This window comes from Ostrea edulis, chromosome 2 (genome assembly GCF_947568905.1).
Source record: "Ostrea edulis chromosome 2, xbOstEdul1.1, whole genome shotgun sequence".
Taxonomy (NCBI): Eukaryota; Metazoa; Mollusca; class Bivalvia; order Ostreida; family Ostreidae; genus Ostrea; species Ostrea edulis.
The window spans coordinates 46,310,569-46,335,568 of NC_079165.1; the positions used below are offsets into that span (position 1 = coordinate 46,310,569).

At 34.4% G+C, this 25,000-nt stretch overlaps 1 protein-coding gene across 1 annotated transcript in view; it reads left to right on the top strand.

Moving 5' to 3' along the window:
- LOC130051710 (minichromosome maintenance domain-containing protein 2-like) overlaps positions 1-25,000 on the top strand; it is a 165,082-nt gene that overhangs the window by 12,518 nt on the left and 127,564 nt on the right. Inside the window, exons 3-9 of the mRNA XM_056154210.1 lie at position 1; positions 161-263; positions 8,222-8,325; positions 16,536-16,636; positions 19,354-19,421; positions 19,595-19,687; positions 24,061-24,158. The exon at position 1 is cut by the window's left edge and continues 58 nt beyond it. Of these exons, the coding sequence (XP_056010185.1) occupies position 1; positions 161-263; positions 8,222-8,325; positions 16,536-16,636; positions 19,354-19,421; positions 19,595-19,687; positions 24,061-24,158 (568 nt within the window). The remainder of the gene's footprint in view (positions 2-160; positions 264-8,221; positions 8,326-16,535; positions 16,637-19,353; positions 19,422-19,594; positions 19,688-24,060; positions 24,159-25,000) is intronic.

Sequence of the window (25,000 nt, forward strand, 5' to 3'; positions counted from 1 at the left end):
GGTATCTAAACATTTATTGCTATGGTTATAAATTGTTCTTAGACAGTTGTATCAAAAAAGGAATTGTAACTTGTATATTAACAAGCAATTTTCTAAAATTTGTGTTTTCACATATTGATAATATGGATAGTGTACTCATGAATTTACATTTTGATTGTAGGTAGTTGGTAAAGCAATTAAAGAACTAGGATTATTGTCACCACATGTCTCAGAAAGCCAGGTTTCTGTAAGAACAAAGCTGACATCATTGCCTAGATCCAGAGGTATTTTTAAAATGCTCATTCTCAGCACATTTCAAAATTGTTCTTAAAGATGTACTTTCAAAAGTTGAACTGTTCAAGAAGTTTGAGAATAGTTCTAGAACACAAGAACAAATTTTCGCTGGGGAATTCTTGGAATTGAGTGTTAATATTGTTAACTCTAGTATTCCAATATTCAAGAAATAGGCGAATGAGACTGTGGCTAAACTTAGGGTGTGCTTCCTCCCAGTTTAGGAGGAATACGGCATTGTTGAATAGGATTTTGTAGGATGACTTTGGCCCTTAATGTTTTTGGAATGAGGTCCTGTTGTTGGCATTTTTTCAGGTATGAGGCATATGGTTTTTTGTCCTTAAAGGAGTTTGATATAGAGTTTTCTTAGTGTTCTAAAAATGGTTACATTTTTAGCCAAGTTGCGTAGCAAATCTCGACTTTTAAATTGGCGAAGGATGGGCATCCAGTCGGGCGGTTGGTGTCCATGCACAATTAGCTTGTCCGGTCTCTAACTTTCATACTTTTTGGTGCATCTTTGTGAGACTTATCTAACATGATCACATCCAAAAGAGGAAGGTTCCTATTTATTTTGAGGTCAAAGGTCAAGGACACTTTGTCACTAAATGCCATAGATTTGAGCTTGTCCGGTCTCTAACTTTCATACTACTAGAGGCATCTTTGTGAAACTTACATAACATAATCACGTCCAAAAGACGAAGAACCTATTTATTTTGAGGTCAAAGGGTCATTTTGTCACTACATGCCATAGATTTGAGCTTGTCTGGTCTCTAACTTTCATACTACTTGGTGCGTCTTTGTCAGACTTGCATATTTTGATCACATCCAAAAGAGGAAGGTTCCTATTTATTTTGAGGTCCAAAGGTCAAGGTCTCTTTTTCACTATATACTGTAGATTTGAGCTTGCCTCTAACTTTTATACATGTACTTGCTAGTGCATGTTTATCAGACTTGAAATCCTGATGACATTCAAGATTCATGTTGCTTTTGAAATCCAAAGGTCAAGGTCATTATCACACTAAATACCTATTGCGGCCATTCAAAGCTTCATACTTATAAACTATATTAAATATGTGCATGTTTTTACTTCGTGAATGCAAGAAAGCGTGCATAATTTTCCAAACTGCAACTCGGCCATTCGCATCTTTGATGCGTTTTAGTGATTTTCTTCAGATATTTTTGGATCTCAGAAGATCCACCTGGAATTTTTTCGCTCTGCTGTTTCCAGTTGATGTTTGTCTAGAAGTTTATCTAAAGTTTCCGGATAATCTATGTATGTTCTTGTCAGAGTAATATGAATTGTGGAATGTTGGAGGGTGTGTGTGTAATATATGTGTTGTTAATGATGTCTGGGTTGGATGATTCCCTCACTATCTCGTTAGGGGGTCCTTAAAGCTTAGGATTAGAGGTGGGGGTCATAATGTATAGTGCTGATTGGTATGGTGGATGACAAATGGTATGCAAAGATCCCAGTAACAATGTAAATATACTTTCAAAGAGCTTTAAATTGTGAAAGATTCTTACAAGTGGAGACCACCTATTCTACCACAGTTATTACAAAGATCAAAGGAATACCAGTCATTAGTCTGCGATATACCTTCATACATGATAACCGATTATGAGAAAATTGATACACATCTCACTTGCACTTTGTGTTTTGCTAATGCTAATACAACAATAAAGTCGATTACTGATAATTATGTATCTTATTTTTATGCCCCCCCCCCCCCCCCCTTCAAAGAAGAGGGGCATATTGCTTTGCATCTGTCAGTCGGTCGGTAGACCACATGTTGTCCACTCAAAACCTTGAGAACCATTCTCTTCATCGTAATGATATTTCATATGTGGGTTGGTTACAAGTAGAAGAGGGGCCCTATTGATTAAAAGGTCAATGGTCAAAGGTTAATCTACTCTGGACATAGGAAGATGCTGTCCACTCAATGTCTTGACAAACCTTTCCTTGACAGACATTAAATTGTGAGGAGTAGATGACCCCTATTGATTTTGAGGTCACATGGTCAAGGGTCAAACTTGACATAGGTAAATACTGTCCGCTTAATATCTCGAGAACCCTTTGCTCTTAAGACATCAAACTTGGTACACTGGTACATCGTAAGGAGTAGATGTTCCCTATTGATTTTGAGGTTATATAGTCAAAGGTTAAGGGTCAAATTGGACATAGGAATATATCATCTCATATATTTTAAGAAGAATTTTCTTGATTGACACCAAATTTGGTACATTGGTACAGCATAAGGAGTAGATGATCCCTATTGAATTTTAGGTCACATGGTCAATCCACTCTGGACATAGGAAGATATTATCCGCTCAATATCTTGAATTGTTTTAGCACTGCTATCAATTAAATGATGCATGTTCAGTTCAATTTTGCACCATGGGGGGTATACAGTAAAACTGATATAGCGAATTTCTGCGTACACTATGTAAAAATTCGCTATAAGCGTAATTCGCTATACGTTTATAGCGAATTCATAATTAAAATATAACGAATTCGTTAAAAAACTGATTTGTTCTACATGTATATCAGTTGCATAAGAAAGCAGCAATCGATATACTTGAGTTTGTATTGTCTCTAAGAAAAATTAAGCCTATGTATTTTTGAGAAAAAAAAGTTTGTACAAGATATATACACACTGATTTATATATGATAATTTATCTTTAGGGATTGTTAAGTCACGCAAGAACATGTCGAAAGAAAAATATCTACAAAATTATGTGCAATACATACAAACAGTCTATCGCAGTTTTCATTTACTTGTTGCTTTACACAAGTAAATGAGTGTACGATATAATAAATGCAATCAAACTTCAAATTTGATTAACGAGAATAGTAAACGATATCGACAATATATTTGCTAAATGTATGTGTAAATATTGTTTTGCGTTAACAAGCTCTTTTGAAAAAATACAAAAGAAATTTTGTAATAAGCGATTGTTAAAATTCACGAGTTTAAAATGAAAAAAATAATTCGTTATAAAAGGTGATTTTTACGTTCATTTTTAATTCAAGGGGAATATGAATTTACTTCGTTATATCCGTAAATTCGCTATATCCGTGTTCGTTATAAACGCAGATTTCAAATAGAATATATAAAGAATTTGCCAGGGAAATTGATTTCACTTCGCTATAGCCGTAAGTTCGCTATATCTGTGTTCGCTATATTCGAGTTTTACTGTATATGTTTTACAAACATTTCTTGTTTACTATCATATGTTCACAACACTGTTCCTTGTTTGAAGCACACATACATATAGGTGAATGTTATGTACCGTAAGTCCTAATTTTCCACATTAAAGATGATCCCTAAAAGTGTTTTATAAAAAAAAGTATGGAAAATGGAAGAGGAGACATCAGTTTTAGTGTGCTAAAACAATTCTTCCTAGTTTAATTTTATAATTATAAAAATTAATCAATATATATTGCAAAACTAATTTATAAATGACTGAAGAACATTTACCATTCAGTATAAATCAATCGTCTGCATTCTGAGATTGATACACATGTAAACAAACATGTCAATGCACACACAGCCATTTTTCTGGGACTGTATACAGGCTGTCCAGCGGCCCTAAAATTCCTAAAAATTTCTAATTTTTTTCAGTTTTGCTAAAATTCCTAAAAAAATGTAAAATTCAAGGGGAAATCCTAAAAAAGCCCTTATTTTTCATGTCAATTCCTACTTTTTTATCAGTCTTGAAAAATCAAAATGCATTCATACAAAATGTGTGTTATTAACGTAGATTGCAGTTCTTATTCAGATAATGCTGATGCAGTGAAAGGCAGTTGACCTGTGGATCCATGTGTCAAGCTTGTTTATTGGTTATAGCCAATAATAGCTGAGACCATGGAACACTGGAATACGCCCTTCCTGTACTTACATCTTATTTGTGTGTCATGTGAGTTTCTTTATTGTCAAATTTGACAAGGGAAGTCCTTTTAGATAATTAAAACTTCCGCAATTTGGTTAAAAATTCCTAATTTTAGCCCTAATTTTTTAAAATTTTACCCCTAAAATTTGCCCTTATTTTTTGTCCAAGGGTGCTGGACAGCCTGTATATATTCAAAGCATATGATACAATCAGTCAACATCAAACTAGATCCTTGATATATTTTTCAAAATAGATCTTGTATATCCTAAGATCTCATCTTCTTTTTGTCAGCAAACGGTCCGTTTCGGAAAATGCCATGATGACACGGTGACCTAATTCGTAGCTGTATAGGTAAACGATCTGCTGTATATTTCTGGGCTGTAGTAGAATAGAAATAAAGATCTTGTTTTCAAAACGCCTCGGCATTTATATTTCAAACAACATTTTGAGACTGAGGTGGTTATCCTGCAATAGACACGAAAACGCGATCTTTATTTCTAATTAAAGTATTCAATAGGGTCTGGATCCAAAGTATAAACTACAGTAAAACTCGAATATAGCGAACACGGAGATAGCGAAATTACAGCTATAGCGAAGTGAAAATGGTTTCCCCTGCAAATTCTTTATATATTCTATATAAAAATCTGCGTTTATAACAAACACGGATGTAGTGAATTTACGGATATAACGAAGTAAATTTCTATTACCCTTGAATTAAAAATGAACATAAAAATCACCTTTTATAACGAATTCATTTTTTCCATTTTAAACTCTTTGGAATTTTAACAATCGTTTTCCATTGACATAAAGGATCCACACTTATTACAAAATTTCTGTTTGTATTTTTTCCAAAAATGTTGTTAACGCAAAACAATACTTACACATACGTTTAGGAAATATATTGTCGGTATTGTTTACTATTCTCGTTAATTATCCCCTCGCGTAACTAGTTGCAGAGGGGATATAGCATCGCTACTGTCCGTGTGTGTGTGTCCATTACAGCTTGTGGGTAAGATTTAAAGAGAACCTTTGCACTAACGATTCTCAGCCTTCGCATACATATGTGGCATTGTAAAAAGACGAACGCTATTCATTTTCAAGTTAATCGGTGAAATATTTCTTAAAATATAGCGTCTTTACTACCTAAAAACCATGAAATTTTATGTACGAGTTGACAATACTCACTTCCGGTTAATTCAAACTGGTACCCTGTCAAGTTACGATTCTGGTCGCTTCGGTTGCACCAATTAACAGGGAATCAGTTTAAAGAAAACGAGACAGCTTACGTCTGCTGCAGGTAAGTTTGTGCATTGTCATATTAGGCCTAGTGCACGTTGGCGTGCACAAAGACAGTCTGTAGGAATTAAAAGCGCTATCTCTGACACTGAGTAATTAAAATAATTTGATGAACGTCACGGTTTCATTACCAGATTACCCCACGTGTTTACAATACAGAATTAATTCAGATTACCACACGTGTCTGTTTACAGAATTAATAGAAATAATTCTTGAGGCGTACGTAATTTTTGAAAGCTATAAAGATATTTCACAAGCTTCGTCGACCTGTCAACACCGGTATATTGTCTTTTTACATAACGAAAAAATATTGCTTCCGTGGGAATTTTCTGAGTTCATGCATTCTGCATACAACAACTGTGAGGTATAATATTCAGGTAAGTAAATTACTGAAATTTAGTGCATACATGATGTGTTTCTGTTAGGAATAAGGGAAACTGCCCAACCACGTATGTATATGCCCCCCCCCCCGCAAGATAATATGCACCTTGATAGGTTTATTAAAAGTGCGCCATATTAATTATCCCACCCCACCACCACCACCACCTAATGATGTTAGAGGTATCTGAATTTTAATTTTAATCAATAATAAATGGCTATATATATTTAACAAAAACCTATATATGAATATATAGAATGGGAAGAATAAGGGAAACTGCACAATCACATATCCTCTCCACCCCCCCCCCCCTCCCCCCCCCCCCCCCCCCCCCACACACACACCCCCTAAATGATATGCACCTTGATAGGTTTATTAAAAATGCCATGTTAATTATACCACCACCACCACCAAATGATAATAGAGGTATCTGAATTTTGATAAATAGCTCTACAGTATAATTTGTCTAAACCAGTTGTGTGTGGTTCCAAAGAAATTGGCCGGTTTACATAGAGTATGGAGTGCAGAATGTTGAGAAGTATGAGAGTTGCTTCCCTTGTATTCGCTGTCTATTATGCATACAGGTGTAATGATTACTAACGTTTTATTATATCACAAACGAATTCAAAATGTGAGACTATAAATGTCAGTGTTTCATCGTCGTGGTCTTTTGAAAAGTTTCAATTTTTATTTAACGGTATAAAAATCTGGGAATTATTATATATATATATGTATGTATATATATATATATATATATATATATATATATATATTATCATTATATTGGCCTCATTCCTCATTTATGCCTTGATAATGCATGCATATGTTCATGATATTTCCTGCCGCAAGGGGATGCTCCGCTTAGCGGTGCCCTTGTTAAATTGAAGTTTGATTCCACTTATTTTATCGTACACTCCTTTATTTGTGTAAAGCAAGAAGTAAATGACAATTGCAATAAACTGTATATGTATGTATTGCGCAAAATTTTGTTGACATTTCTCTCGAGACATGTTTTTGCATGACTTAATAATCCATCAAGATAAATTATCATATACAAATCATGTGTATATTTCTTGTATAAAAATATTTCTTCTCGAAAATATATAGGCTTCATTTCACATAAAGACAATACAAACGCAAGTATATCGATTACTGCTTTTTTATATAACTGGTATACATGTAGAACAAATCAGTTTTATAACAAATTCGTTGTATTTGAATTATGAATTCGCTATAAACGTATAGCAAATTACGCTTATAGCGAATTTTTATAGAGGGTCCCCAGAAATTCGCTATATCAGAGTTTTACTGTATATTGTACTCTGACATTGAATTGAAACTTGCTACATGTGTGTGATGTGTACTGGCAATGAAACTTACTACTTGTGTGTGATGTGTACAGTAGCATTGAAACTCATTATATGTGTGTGATGAATGTGTACTGGCAATGAAACTCACAACATGTGTGTGATTAAAGTGCTGTAAATGAAACTGATTGTATGTGTATGATAAATGTGTACTGGTAATGATACTCGATCATTACATGTGTGTGATAAATGTGTACTGGTAATGATACTCGATCATTACATGTGTGTGATAAATGTGTACTGGTAATGATACTCGATCATTACATGTGTGTGATAAATGTGTACTGGTAATGATACTCGATCATTACATGTGTGTGATAAATGTGTACTGGTAATGATACTCGATCATTACATGTGTGTGATAAATGTGTACTGGTAATGATACTCGATCATTACATGTGTGTGATAAATGTGTACTGGTAATGATACTCGATCATTACATGTGTGTGATAAATGTGTACTCCGGCATTGAAATGTGATAAGTGTACTATGGCAATGAAACTCATTACATTTGTGCAATGTTCAACCTTGCTGTCAGTCAAAGACCGACAAATAATCGGGTATCGATAAATTAAAAATATTGTGTCAGAGTCTGGGGGGGGGGGGGGGGGGGGGGGGGGGGGGGGGGCTAAAAATCATGGGCAAGTTATGCTTGAACATGAAAAATATTTCATGTGCCTCTGAATACTGTAGTTCATATTTTACCAAAAAATCATCTCATCATACACAATTAATATTTTGTTGTATCTGATTTTGTAGTGAACAGAAGCCAATGTAGTTTAGAAGTAATATAACAGTAGTACCAAAGAAATTTTAAAATTGTAATAGATCAAGAAGTCTGAAGTTTTTAAAAGCCACACATAAAATCAATTTATCCCCAGTTCACTGTGAAGATTGACAAAAAATTCCAGTCTAAATATTTAGTATGATAGTATAGATTAAAAAGCATTTCCTATATTTCCAATTTTCCACAAATACAGTATGAACATTATATTTTGAACCTGTTGACATTTTTAAGCTACAGAAATCGAAACATACAACCAACTCAGTTGTTGTGGAAAAGGATATGTATGCTGTACTGGTGTAGTCTTGGGGAAAACAGAGACCTCGAAATACACGCAAGTATTTTTTATATATTTATTTTTCATGGGATTTCTCATGGATCATCAAGAATACTCATTGATTTAATAGTCATATGAGAGATCATAATTCTTGTGGTTTTTCATCAGATGGTAATGTACATGATGGTGAGTAATTTTGACCATATGTCAATTTGTTACGAGTTGAAATATACACCTACATTTTAAAGTAAATTTTTAGGTCACCTGAGTCACTCGGGTGACCTATTGCCGTTGGTCTTCATTTGTCATCGTGTGTATGTGCATTGTCATCGTTTGTTAACAATTTATATTTTCAACTTCTTGAAAACTACTACCGGTAGGCCAATTGTTACCATTTTTGGTTTAATTACCATATTTTGCTGAATATAATACGCAGTGGTGTTTAATACGCACCCCCCACTTTGAGCCTAAAAGTTGGTGAAAAAACGCACTTCGGGTGTATAATACGCATCAAAAATTTTGACCAAGCGGTAATCTTTATTTTATACTTAGTGTTAATTTTCACTGAATATTTTTGCAGAAATAATGAATTCTAAACAACGCACAATAATTTGCAAACTTTTTGAGATGAGGTCTACATCGCGGTAATCTTCAATGAGAATCTTCAGGGAAATATCAACCCGGACAAGCCTGTTCATTTCAGCAAAGCACGAGATTTTGTAGCATTAAAGTCTTAACTGACTGTTGAAACTTAAAATCAATCAAATAGCCGATGTTATAAAAATAAAATTAAACAATTAAACTATCACTTATTTTACTGTAATCCTCACACCATGGTAGGTACAAAGATGCAAATTATCAACTCCTCGTTAACTACGATGACTATTAAAATGTGTGAAAAAAAATTTTGTTAGGTATTTCTTTACCCGGAGGGGGTATCTAACAAAAGCACAGTGTACACAACACTGCATGGCTTCGTAAAACACACGCTCGCGCTCTGGGCACCCTCTCAGTAATTATTTCTTTTACGCAAGAATAGTTATTTCAAAGATTCAAATTAGTATTTCATTAAAAATTAGGCCTATTCATAAAACTTACAGTAAACCAACTTTTAGCAAGTGACAAAATTATTTTCCAACAATTTTAGCACGTGACAAGGCATTATTGTGTACACATGCTTTCAATAATGGCGGCATGCGATGTAATGAATAGTCAGATCCAATGCAATTTGATTGGCTGTTTGTTTCATGATAATTGAATTATTTAGATATTGTAAGTATATATATCACATTTTCTGCAATTTTACGTTTCTGTAGTAATTTTCTAGAGGTCGAATTTTCTAGTTAATAAATAGGTGAACGTGAAAAGGCGTACAGTATCCGAAGCCTTGGTCTTTGAGTGAAATATTACACTACTTTTAAATTGCCGAGTTTCATCTGGAAAAAAGGGTCAAAAACCTATTGTGGTATATAATACGCACCCCTTTCTGGCACAAAAAATTCTCTAAAAAAAAGTGCGTATTATATTCGGCAAAATACGGTAGATTGAGCTTCTTTGGGATAAGAGGTATATAAATTGTGAAAGTTACAATCTTAGCTCCCCCAGGACCGTGGGTAGGACCAAAACTGCAAAAAATGTCAAATTTTCAAAAATCATTTCTATTCCCTCACTGGTTGGGGGAAAAAACCCAAATGTATGGTTATGATGTCCATGAAGATCTCTACCTAAATTGTGAAAATCATGATCCCTGGGTTAGAGGTTTAGGCCCTAGAGTAGGGCCAATAATGGCTCTTTAGTGAAAATGTACTAAATCTTAGAAAATCTTCTTCTCTACTCTCAGACGTATGTGAAAAACTGATGCATGATTATGATGTTCTTGAAGCTTTCTACCTAAATTGTGAAATTCATGACCTCAGTTGGGTCAGGGATTCACTTTAAAATGCTTCAAACTTCATCTGAAATTCCGTATATTGTAATTAAATGGGAATTGTATGTATGCATATTTAGAAGATCATAAAGCTGTGCACAGAAGACTCCAGAATGAGGCTTAAATGCAAAGATGAGACTTGTATGGGATATTGTACTCAGGTGACTGTTAAGGCCTGTGGGCCTCTTGTTAAAGATTTCAATATAAAAAATGAAGTAAGTCCAAAAATAGCAAATAAAAATCAATGCATGTACATAAATGCACACAAGTGCGTGTGTTTCAGCATTTTTACACGCCCATCAAAGACAGCACACATTATGGTATGGTGTTCATGTCCGTTTCAAAGGGTAGATAATCACAAAAATGCAAAAATAGGGTGGGGTCATTTAAAAATCTTCTCAACAAGAACCACTGGACCAGAAGAGCTAACATTTACTTGAAAGCTTCCTGACATAGAGCAGATTCAAGTTTGTTAAAATCATGGCCCCTGGGGGTAATTTGGGACCACAATAGGGGATCAAAGTTTTACATACAAATTTATAGTGAAAATATTTAAAGATCTTTTTGTGAAGAACCACTGGGCCAGAAAAGTTTACATTTACATGAAAGCTTCCTGTCATAGTGTAGATTCAAGTTTGTTAAAATCATGCCCTGGGGTAGGTTGGGGCCACAATAGGGAATCAAAAGTTTTACATACAAATATATAGGGAAAATCTTTTAAAAATCTTCTCAACAACTACTGGGCCAGAGAAGTTTATATTTGGGCCAGAAAAGCTTAAATTTACATGAAAGCTTCCTGACATAATGCAGATTCAAGTTTGTTAAAATTATGGCCCCCAGGGGTAGGCTAGGGCCACAATAAGGGATCAACGTTTTGCATACAAATATATAGGGAAAATCTTCAAAAATCTTCTCAAAAACTACTAGGTGAGGAAAGTGGAAATTTACATGAAAGCTTCCTGACATAGTGCAGATTCAAGTTTGTTAAAATCATGGCCCCCAGGGGGTAAGATAGGGTGACAATAGGGGATCAAAGTTTTACATACAATTATATAGGAAAAATCTTTAAAAATCTTCTTCTCAAAAACTACTTGGCCAGGAAAGTGGAAATTTACATGAAAGCTTTCTAACATAGTGCAGATTCAAGTTTGTGAAAATCATGACACCCTGGGAGTAAGATGAGGCAACAATAGGGGATCAAAGTTTTACATACAAATATATAGGGAAAATCTTGAAAAATCTTCCTTCTCACCAACCACTTAACCAGAAAAGCTGAGATTTACATAAAAGCATCCTGACATAGTGCAGATTCAAGTTTGTTATACTTATGTCCCCTGGGGTTAGGATTGGGCCACAATATGGGATCAAAGTTTTACATAACTAATAAATAGAAAAAAATCTTTAAAAATTTTCTCCTTAAGAACCATTGATTGGACTTTTAAATTCCACCCTCCTGTGATGTCATTAGATTTTGCAAAATCAATGATTTATTTAGATTTATGCATGATAGGAACATAAATTTTGTTGGAGTATTTTTCTATAGTTATTGTTAAAAATCTTGTTAAAAATAATATTTCAAAAGTCTAAGTTATAGATGAATAATCAATGATACGTTTCAAAATTTTGAATCCAAGGGCAATAAGTCTGTTTCTATTGATTTCTTTATCAAGTCTATTATGCGATGATTTCCTTTATTTTTTACATACATTTTGTATATTTTTGTGAAGATACAGTTTCATGAAATTGTTATGAATGCTACTATATCGTCATAACCAGCTTTTATGAGATTTTGATAATGCTGTTTAATGAAAATTGCAATTTTATGACGCTGACATATGATTCTGATTATGTACGTCTCACATCTTAAGAAGTGTGATGACCTATGCATTTTATTTGATAATTTGTTAGTTTTAACTCTAATGAATGGAAATAAATACACAATTTAAACTTGTATCAGATAAAACTGTGAGTATGGAGTTACCTTAAGAAGTTTACATTTGCACACAAGCTTCCTGACATAGTGCAGATTGAAGTTTGTAAATATCATGGTCCCTCAGGGGTAAGATGGGGCCACACTAGGGGATCAAAATTTTACATAAAAATATATAGGGAAAATCATTAAAGATCTTCTTGAAAAATCACTGGCCCGAAAAGTTTACATTTACATGAAAGCTTCGTGACATGGTGCAGATTCATTTTTGTTAAAAAAAAACAAAAACAAAAAAAAAAACAAAAAAAAAAAACATGGCCCCCGGGAGTAGGTTGGGGCCACAATAGGGATCAAAGTTTGACGTGTGAATTTAAATTATAGGAAAAACCTTTTAATATGACCCTAGGTGACTCAGGTGAGCCATATGGCCCATGGGCCTCTTGTTGGGTCATGTCACCTTGTCTTTCTGTCTGTATGTCATCATCTTTGTTATTATGAACACTTTCTTTGTGACACTATAACTCAAACAGTTTTCATTGTACAGTTTTCGAATTTTATAGAGAAATAATTTACAATAAGAGGAAGACACCTATAGGTTTTGGGGTCATGTCATTTTGTCTGTCTGTATGTATGTATGTATGTCATCAGCTTTCTTATTATGACTATCTATTTACCAGTGTCTAAGGGAGATAATTCAATTTGAATTATGATATATTGTATTGATATAGAAAATTTACAAGAAGTAACTCTACAACATTGTGTATGTGTATATTTCTTTGGTTTTGTTTTATTGTGATATAAAAAATGCTTGATGTTACATGTATATTAAATTAAATGTACTTCATTCCCAGTCTACAACTCGAGATCAGGATCGGAATACGAAATTAAAGGACCTTCCCACTTTAGCTCTGACATATGGCCCCCAACGATTTAGTAAAACATCAAAGTTTGAATTTTGCCACTTACAATGCCCAAAGATGTTCATGAATACCTTAACTTACAGGTTTGGTATTTTATTTTACTGAAAAATTCGTTAACATTAAGAGCCACGCCGTCTTTTGAAGTCAGGGTTGTCTGTTTTTGTTAAATCTCTATTAATATTCATCAAATGACTGGTTTTTAAAGCCTTTGTTTATGTTGAACACAAGATTGTCCAAACTTTTCCTTTCTGTTGTAATAAAGGAAATTATATCTAAACGGCAAGACCGGACAATCTCGTGTCGGTGATGAAATTCATAAAAATCTGCGAAAACTACACGTTTTCTTTCTACCTCATTTACCTGTCTTGACCCATCTTGACCTGCTGAATATCAAATCAGCCGCATGATAATCTTTGCCACGCTAATGCTCAAAATACTTGTCAAGCCATACGATATTGTCGACTACATCTATACATAACCAAATAGGGGAGACTGGGTAGGGAGCAGCCCCTTCCTCTTCCTGTCGCTACGTCCCTGTGTTATTTTGGATTTTGATGGACAAAAAATGTACATTTCAACAATCTCTCTCTCAATGTCAGGTATTCAGTCTATTTTATCCGCTTAAAGCTGTATGATCCGAAGTTTGTGTATCAAAGTGGTTAATTTCCCCTTGAAAACAGCATAATTATGAAAGAAAACATTTATAAAGTAAATATATCTAGAGAGTATGCCTATCGTTAGGCTTCTATAAATTGCCCCACGTGCGTCAGGGGATTTTAACAAGTTCAAGTTGTATAAATTGCACATTGTTGTGGGATTTAGATATCATGAATAAAGGAAAGCCGTATCAATTCGGGTAATAATTTTATAGTTTACACTTTACAGTCTGAGGGTAACCATTTAAAATGTAGTTTTCTACCCTTATCTTCCATAGATAAATCTTTTTTTCTTTCAAAAAAGGGGTGGTAAAAAGGGACCACAAGCTACAGCTAAAGTGGGGAGGTCCTTTCTGATATTCGGTTGCAAAGTGGAACTGCTTCATTGAATTATGTACTAATTGTTAAAGAACTGTTCCTTTTAATAAAGAAAGTCACAAAATAGATACAAAATGAGTGTACCTTATTCATTACTGTTACCGAACTTTCGTAAGTGAAAATCTCTAAAATGGCATATTTCACTGCTTGTTGACGGTAAGGTCAGCATTTTCTACGGGAGTATTTTGATATTTGCATGCTTATGAAATTTTTTAGCGCATATATGGTATGTGACATTGTGTCTGCTAGGAATAAGGGAAACTGTTTGTAAAGACATATTCTATAGATTTCTATTTTTAAAATTGTAGAACACTTCCGTCAAATGTGTTTGGAAACGCTTAGACCCCCGATGTCAGAATTTCCTTTTCCTAGACATCAATATGTTAAATTCATAATCCTTTTCAAATAGTATGTACCACATTTTGTACTAGTTATCATTTTGAATCTGTTGTGTTTGAGTGGATGAGTGCTTGCCAAACAGAAGTAATTATTTCTCCCCTTCAAAGAAGAGGAGCATATAATTGCTTTGCACCTGTCGGTCGGTCGGTAGACCACATGTTGTCTGCTTAATATCTTGAGAAACTTGATTTTATTGATATTTCATATGTGGGTTGGTTATGAATAGAAGAGAACCTCTATTGTTTTTCAGGTAAAAGGGTCAAGGGTCATTCTACTCTGGACATAGGAATATACTGTCCGCTCAATATCTTGAGAACCCTTTGCTTGACAGACATCAAACGTGTTACACTGGTATATCATCAGGAGAAGTTGACCCCTATAGATTTTGAGGTCACATGGTCAAAGGTCAAGGGTTAAACTGGACAAAGTAATATGTTGTCTCCTATATTTTAAGAACTGTTTGCTTGATTGACACCAAACTTGGTACACTGGTACAGCATAAGGAGTAAATGACCCCTATTGATTTTTAGGTCATATGGTCAATCCACTCTTGACATAGGAAGATATTGTCTGCTCAATATTTTGAATTGGTGATACTACTATCAATTATATGATGCGTGTGTATAACCCTTTTCAATTTTGCACCATGGGGTCATATATGTTTTATAAACATCTGTTGTTTACATTTGCATCAGTCTCTGATAAATATGCTTCATGATTCCTTTTTCACACATTTCTATTCAAATGTATGTTTGAATATTATTAATTCTAACATATATACCAGCCCCATACATTGCTATATCAAATACAGATGTCACTTTCCTCTAATAATCCCCAGCGGGGCCCTTGCTGACCGTGTCAGTTTTCTAGTTATTACAATATTTCGGCAAACTAACTATTAGAATTAATTACTATAAGCATAAGAAAGACCATCGTCGCCAACCACGGTTTTGAGTCCACACATGCTTCCCAAACATTGCTATATCAAATACAGATGTCACTTTCCTCTAATAACCCTCAGCGGGCCTTGATGGAGAGAATCGATTAGAAGCACCCGTGGGTAACCGACGATGAAGAAAGACAAAATCCAGATAATTTTGTATACTTTGGAAACATGCGATGTGTCCTTTAAAAGCAAGGGTTTGTGTTTTTAAAAGAATTCAAATGAAGTTTAAAAGTGTATCAATATTGATGAAACAGTTGATGAAGACCAACAAACCAGAAATTCTTCTTGAGAAAATTGATGAAAGAGCAGCTCAGAAAAACCATCAAAGTGGATGTTGCCCACTTTTTTCCAAGTTATAAGTTAAATCAGCATGAGAATTATTTGCATAAGTAGTTTAGATCAATTTTAAGAAAGAATTTGTGAATTGATTGTACAGGGAGGGAAGGAGGTTACGATGTGTAATTGCTTGCTTTCTCTCTCCAGAGGTCTACTTTGGTTTAGATATTCCATCCATGTATTTTGTCCTTATCAAAGTAGGGGACATAAATTCCTGAATAAGCTTTTTCAAATTATGGACTTTTAGGTTGGGTGGGGCTAAAATCATGATCAAATTTTATATGATGCATGAATATAGGGGGGAAATTTTATCCAGAACAGCAAAGCCATGTTAGTAATATTGATATTAAAGCATCCCTGTGTTGTATGGATTCAAGTTTGGTTAAGCCATGACCTCATGGGGCAAGAGTGGGTTCATGATATGGGGTCAACATTTTGATAGGAATAAAGTGGGTAAAATCTCGTAAGGGCCAAGGTGACTCAGGTGAGCACTGTGCCCATGAGACTCTTGTTTGTCATACCAATCAATAGATTTATCGTGTGAATATCATTTCATTTATCCAATCAAAATTTAGCATAAGTGAAGTCTTCATGATCTAAAGAGCTTCAGTCTTCTGGATTTAGAAGCCATGTCTCATTGATCTTGTCGAGACTTTGATCTCATGTATATTCATTCATCTTGTAAAAGTGTACAGGTTTTGGGAGATGTATTTTTCTTTTTCTTTTTTTTAGTTTGTTACGTTTGATTCTTTTTTCTTTTTTTTTTATCTTATAGCCAGAGTACTCGTTACATTTGCACAGATAAATGTTGTGAAGGAAGTGAGGGAAATCATTTCATTAGAATGCATGTTCCTGGAGCTCTAGAATTTGAGACTATTAGGTAAGAACTGTGAGGTGCCTCTATAGAATTTATTTCCATTATTTATGGTCTGCTTATTCAGGTTATGAATTAATAATATCCATGTGCGCGAGTTTTGAGATGTGTCCGAGTTATTTCCCTTTAAAGAACTCTTGTACATAGTAAAGCAGAAAACAATATGTTTACACAAGAGTGGGACAAATGTATACACAGCAAGTGTGTGTGCAGTTCCATCACTGAATTTGATTGATTCACAAACCAAGTAAGTAATTGGTATTCAAGAAGTAAATAAACATATGAAATGCCAGTTAGTCCCCTACTGGTTTGTAAATTGGATTTATAAAATTTTGTAGGATTGTTTGTCACCATATGAGTTGATCATATTGTGCCGCCATTTTGATTTGACAAATTTTATAGGAGTTATGGGACTTTGTTGAATTTGCACATGCTACAGGTACTATAGGAACTTTTTGTGGACACAACTCCTCATTGATCGCTGTACAGAATTTGTTCAAATTTTGTAGGATTGTTAGTCACAATATGTAGTTGATCATTGTAAAGCTCAATATCGTAAACACCCGGTGTTTGTAGATGATGCTTTATTCAGTATGGTGATCATACAATATGTAGTGAAAAGCTGAAATAACATTGAACAACAAGTATTAACACTTTGAAATAATATTGAGCAAAAGGTATCAACACTTCAATAAAATACAATTGCACAAATCATGGATGTAGATGTTTTCCATACATACAAAATAAATCTTAATTTATGACCATAAATGTGTTCCATAGTTTTCAATTTCAACCATAACTTCCAGATAATTCGTAAGTTCAATTATCAAGTTAAAGAAATGATTGGATATACATCAGACTAATTATAATTACGATGCATCATCAAGTATGTAAAGATTAATACAAAATATCAACATGTAAACGTGACCTGGCCAAGAAATGCCGCGACCGGTTAACTTTAAATCAATGCAGATATTGATCATAAAAATACCCTGTGCATTTAACCATGACTTGTTCATACATAAAAGACATGCAAAATATTGATAAACTTACACTTTGGTAGGCAAAACAAACAACAGTCAGCATGGTGTGAACATAAGCATGTGGTTTCAACAACGGAAATTTGTATGCAATAAGTTGTACGATAGTAATTTCGTGGTAGGTAACATGACCATCATATTCCACTGCAATTTTGATTCTACAAATGTTACAGGAGTTATGGGACTTTTGTGCTTCAACCTTTGGGGGGGGGGGGGGGGGGGGGGGGGGGCAATCTTGTTATACCATGTATTTTCATTGCTTATATATAACCATATTTTGAATTTTACTTGCAAATGTGTCTTTATTTTTGTTCATGATAGTGTAGCATTATAGATCTTACATTTACGCAAAAGCTGCTTTTCATAGTTATATTATCTTCCTTACTGAATATAGGTGCACTATGTCCCACCTTTGAATTCAGAGTAACACTAATTGAACATCCTACACCAAAAAGCTCTTATCTCAAAACTTGCATATCGATCAACTATTAATTTTGAATCGGTGATATCATATTAATTCGAATAGTTATTATCACCTACAGGTGACTCTCGATAACTCGAAGTTCAAGGGACCTTGTTAAAACGTTGAGAAATCGAAATTCGGAAATTGAAGGTCTGCCGGTATGGTGAAGATTTTACAGTAACCGGAAATGTATACCAACAAGATCTTATGATATGTTTTGACATGTTTTCCTTCATATTCGTCAGGTACTTTGATATCAAAATAAAAAAAACTTATTTTGCATTAATAAAAACATTTCAAAGTTTATGTATTTATTTGTTCTTTAATCATGCTTAGATAGGCATACAAAACCAAGTTCCGAGGACGCTTTACTATCGCAAACTAAACAGAACGCAATGTTATGTCGCTTTACCCAAAACAAAAATTCTAACGAATGACTAAAACAATGTTTTAGAGTAACTTTACACAAAGAACAAACTCGAGAAATTTAACAGTCTTTAGATCTCTAAATTATGAATAAAACTTACTCTCTCGTTGTCACGTCAAAACAAATTATAGATTTTATTCATAGTTGGATTATCTATAATTTTAATCATCACGACTCAAAACCCCAGTGCAAGGTGTAGACTGACCAATTAGCCAATTATATACTCAAGTGTGTCACCTCCACAAAGAAGCAGGGACAATGTTTCAACAATGTAAACACCTAATTACCCCTCCAGCATTCAACAAAATCCAGATAAGGCCCAAGCGGAAATTATTACACGCTTGGGTAACGGTGGGTATACGCTACCACCACTTTGAGAGATCGAGAGTGAAAACAACGAAATGTGTTTTACGGGACCCAACTTCACTTCGAGAACTTCGAGAGATCGATAGAAAATTTGCTTTGTTATATAGAGAAAAAAATCGGGACCATGATTTCACTTCGAGAGACCGAGAACTTTGAGAGATGGAAGTTCGAGCCATCAAGAGTCACCTGTATTTGAATATATGATATGTATTCGAGATGATGACACATTCTACTTGACAAAATGGCACCTCTTTGAGGTGTTTCTTTCTGATGCCAGGATGTTCTTTTAAAGTAATGAACTCTGTCTTTAAAATAATGCCAACAACAAGCAAACAGATTATTTAATATACAACATTGAAATACATGCACACTGCAGTGAAGTTCTTTTGCAATTTAGATTTGATGCAGTCTTGTTATCCTTTTATAGGAACGATTTCAAATGCAGGTTTTGTGGACATATTTTGGAAGAGGTTGTGTCTTGCAGGCATTTGTCTGGTAAGATATTACAGTACTGTACATGTTTTTCTACATCTTATGAAGTTGTAGTTGGTAAATGTATCGTGCATTACAGTTGTCAAGGAGAGCAAAATGTGTTTCAGTGAAATAACAAGTACCAAATATTTATCATGCTAATTATGTTTCATCATTAAGTAATTTTACCACTGCAGACAAAATGATAGCAGAAATAATTCCAGAAAAATACCTGAAATACAACAATCTTGCAAGATTCAAGCAGCAGACAGTCGCACTACTGTTGAGAGGTATAGAATTTAATTACTTGTGTAAGATTGATTTCTAAAGAAAACTCCATGCATATATTTGAGTCGGCTCACAAAGCGATTGACACCAAACCTGATACACTGGTATGTAGCATAAGGAGTAGATGACCCCTATTGATTTTTAGGTCACTTGGTCAATCCACTCCAGACATTGGAAGATATTGTCTGCTCAATATTTTGAGTTTGTGATACTACTATCAATCAAATTATGCATGAGTATAACCCTTTTCAATTTTGCACCATGGGGGGCATATGTGTTTTACAAACATCTCTTGTTTGCTACCATTTACAGATCAAATCGCAAAAATTTCCAACCGTAGAAAATACTCATCTGCATTAACAATATGTTTTCAAAATGGCAAGTAACTATTTGTTGATGGAAACCAGAAAGTTTGAAATGGCGACCAAAAATGATTTTTTTTCCATCTTGTAAAAATACTATTAAATCATCGCAAGTATGTAGTTATGAGGCTGTTTGACATGTCGTATATTATTTCACCTGTTTTAACCAAAATTATTATGCCCCCCTTCAAAGAAGAGGGGCATATTGGTTTGCACCTGTCAGTCAGTCGGTAGACCACATGTTGTCCACTCAATATCTTGAGAACCATTCACTTGATGATAATGATATTTCACATGTAGGTTGGTTATGAGTAGAAGAGGACCCCTATTGTTTTTCAGGTCAAAAGGTCAAGGGTCAATCTACTCTGGACATAGGAATATAATGTCCGCTCAATATCTTGAGAACCCTTTGCTTGAAAAACATCAAACTTAACACACTGGTGCATCCTAAGGAGTAGATGACCCCTATTGATTTTGAGGTCATATGGTCAAAGGTCAAGGTTAAAACTGGGCATAGGAATATACTGACCATTCAATGTCTAGAGAACCCTTTGCTTGACAGACATCAAACTTGGTACACCAGTACATCTTCAGAAGAAATTGACCCCTATTGATTTTGAGGTCACATGGTCAAAGGTCAAGGGTCAAACAGGACATTAGAATATACTGTCCACTCAATATCTTGAGAACCCTTTGCTTGACAGACATCAAACTTGGTATACTGGTACATCTTCAGGAGAAGATGAGCCTTATTGATTTTGAGGTCACATGGTCAAAGGTCAAGGGTCAAACTGGACATAAGAATATAATATAATATAATGTCCGCTCAATATCTTGAGAACCCTTTGCTTGACAGACATCAAACTTAGTACACTGGTATATCTTCAGGAGAAGATGACTCCTATTGATTTTGAGGTCACATGATCAAGGGTCAAACTAGACATGGAAATATACTGTCTGCTCAGTATCTTGAGAACCCTTTTCTTGACAGACATCAATCTTGGTACACTGTTACGTCTTCAGGAGAAGATGACCCCTATTTATTTTGAGATCACATGATCAAAGGTCAAGGGCCAAACTGGACATAGGAATATACTGTCCGTTCAATATCTTGAAAACCCTTTGCTTGACAGACATCAAACTTGGTACACTGGTACATCTTCAGGAGAAAATGACCCCTATTGATTTTGAGGTCACATGTTTAAAGGTCAAGAGTCAAACTGGACATTGGAATACAGTGGAGCCTTGTTAATCCGGACACTTTGGTTCCAAGCAAAATCGTCCGAATAAATGAAGCGTCCGGATAATTGAATCACATATTTTCTATCTTTACATAAGTTACCAATATATGCCTACTTTATTGATGCATAGTGAATTAAACACATTCTATCATTGGATTTGACCATTTGCATTAGTAAATAAATTATTATGATGTTAACATTTAGTACATGTATTTCAAAGCACTAAAATTTAATGTACGTGTTCAGTGTATTTGATTGTGCTTACATTGTACATCTATATGAGCCCTACAAATAAATATACAAAACTGTTTATTGTATGCACTAAAACAAATAATGAAGCACTTTATGTAACTATAAGTAAATGAATTATTAGTAACTAACATAATAATTTACACTTCAAACATTTCATCACCTTTTTACTTCTTAATGAGGCCGGTAATTTCCATTTGTTACGATTGACGGCGGTCTGTTAAAACAATCTTCATCGTCCAATGTTGATATAAAAATTTCGTGATTATGTCAGTTGACAACATTCTTTAACCAAAATTCAATCTGCCAGAGTTTATATTTCTTATTCTATAATTATCGAAGACAATATCGGGAGAACAAAAATCATTTAAGTTCATAATATCAAGACCTACTACTGTTTTGATCTAGCCACGCGCACCTATTATTTTCATGATGCGATAATAACGGAACAAAACTCGGGTGAAACTAACATTACGGGTACATACAAAATTTAATTGTCATTTTCCTAAAATGATAATTTTCTCACTTCTACCCAGAGTTTAAAAATTCAAAAGCAATAAAGCTCTACAACATTGTAACAAGAATCAATCGTACACGGGTACATTCTACATGTGTGACATTCTAAACGTTAAAAACTTACTACATATACATGTGCATGAACATACATGGATATTTCACGCCAATCAACAGTATAAAATCCAGAATCTAGAAGTATAATCTACACTCTTTAGATTTGCATAAGCTGATAATCAATTTACGAATCAGTACAATTAATATGTGTAGCAGTTAAAATATTATCATTATGGCATGATGTTTAATTTATTAATACTATTAGGCTATTGATCAAGACTATAAAATAATATGCTACAGATTTAATTACAGGATCCAACACTACACGCAATAAAGATCTTATGTGCGAAAATTGTCAATACAATGTCTCGATCGGCACGTGCTATCTAACTGACATATCATCACACACCACCTAATTAAAGGGAGGTGTTGACAGGGTACCGGTAATCGCTTTAATTAGACAGTTTGGCTTGTTTTCTTTATAATTGACGCCTTGCTAAAATTGTGCCTTTCCTAAACAAAATTACCGTACGGATTAACAGTTCAATTTTCAATGCATAATAACGTTTTGTAGTAAAATGTGACCATCCGGATCCGGAACGCGAATTTCCGGATTAATGATGCAAACTAATGTATAGAAATTCCGTTCCCTAGAAAAATCATCCGGAAGGTGAAGCGTCCGGATTAATGGCGACCGGATTACCAAGGCTCCACTGTATACTGTCTGCTCAACATCTTGAGAACCCTTTGCTTGACAGACATCAAACTTGGTACACTGGTACATCTTCAGGAGAAGATGATCCCTATTGATTTTGAGGTCACATGTTTAAAGGTCAAGGGTCAACCTGGAGATTGGAATAACTGTTCGCTCAGTATCTTGAGAACCCTTTGCTTGACAGACATCAAACTTGGTACAGTGGTGTATATTCAGGAGGAGATGACTCCTATTGATTTTGAGGTCACATGGTCAAAGGTCAAACTGGACATAGTAATATATTGTCCACTCAATATCTTGATAACCCTTTTGCTTGACAGACATCAAACTTAGTACACTGGAGAAAATGACCCATATTGATTTTGGGGTCAAAAGTCAGTTGTTGAACTCGACATAGTAATATATTCTCTCCTATATTTTAAGAATTATTTGCTTGATTGACACCAAACTTGGTACACTGGTACAGCATAAGGAGTAGATGACCCCTATTGATTTTTAGGTCACATGGTCAATTCACTCTTGACATAGGAAGATATTGTCTGCTCAATATTTTGAATTGGTGATACTACTATCAATTAAATGATATGTGTGTATAACCCTTTTCAATTTTGCACAGTGGGGGGCATGTGTTTTACAAACATCTCTTGTTTGATTTTAAATCAGTGTTTACAAACAACCACCTCACTCTGCCATTTCAAATGACAGTCACATGACCAGTTCAAACTTTCAGATCATCGGTGGTTTTATTTGTGTAAAGCTGTGTATTTTGTTACCACAGTACCATGCTGTAAGTTTAATAGAAATAAAAATATCAAATACCTCTTAGTAATTCGTTGTTTTACGTTCTTTCAGCCTTAAGATTAGACAGTTGCGTCTGAGTTAATACATCATGTTGGGTTTCCCCTGACGCGTGAGGCTATTTATAGATGCCTAACAATGTATAATTTATGCATCATCTGGAACACCTTGGACCTTTCACTGAAAAACGCTGTTTTCGGTGAAAGTCCGGAGGTGTTCTGGATGATTTATTGGTACCACACTACATGTATATTTACGTTCTAAAAATCATCTCACTGTTTTCTTTTACATGCAAATGTTTTGAAGTATGTAATTAAGGCAAAGTTAGTTAATAACTTTAAACACCAATTAATCTGCTTGAAAGTAATTGTATACAAAAATAATACATGAACATCGGATCATACAGCTTGAAGAAATTGTTTCACTTCTCAATACTGCAGATGAATTGACAGTAAAGTTGAAGATTGGACAAAAGTATACAATTATTGGAATACTAAGAAATGATTTATACTCTGACAGAATTATCACAGCCATAGAGGTAATCTCTCATCTCTCTCAGTTTTCTCTTATTAGCCCCTACGGGTTTGTAAAAGGGGACTATGGCTTACTTCTCCATCTGTCTGTCCATCCCTCTATTTCTCTGTCCCATTGGTTTTCCAAACTTTTTTCCGTTATGCTTGCGTGGATTCATTTGAAACTTAATTGCAGTGTAGTTTCAGAGTGGCAAACAAGTTCGAATTTCATTAATGTTTCATGGACAAGTTTTCAAGAAATTAATTTTTATATTTTACATTTTTTTAATTCATCTTGATCGGAATTGTGTTCCAAAGGAAATGCAATAACGACATCTGAATAGAGGAAGTAGATGAACCTCGATCGCTGATTTTGTAAAATATTACTTCATTAATTTAAATCTCAAACTCATTCATCGAAAAGGAGCATATCAATGAAAATATATATCAAATCTGTTAATTACAGGAGTATTTTTGTGTAGTCTGTGAGCGAAATCTGATCCGTTGGCATGCATTTCTCAATTTACTACATTCCTGCAATCGTGGGTATTCAAAATAGGTGATATGAAGTAGTATTCAGAAGTCCTTTATAAGTATTGAAAATATAGACATGAATGTTTATATTGGTGTATTGTTTTGAATTCCATTTCCATGATTATTTAAATATTACCCCCACATATTTTGTGCAAAGACTAAGACTATTTCGTCCCTGATAAAAACAACATGCGTAAACTGTATGAACAACAAAACATTAAATTAATTCGACACTGGTAAACATGGTGACTTGGAACCAGTGTATCAGGTCACAGTTCAAGGTCAAACATGAAATGTACATTCTCTCCAATATTAAGTACAGTCATCAATTAGT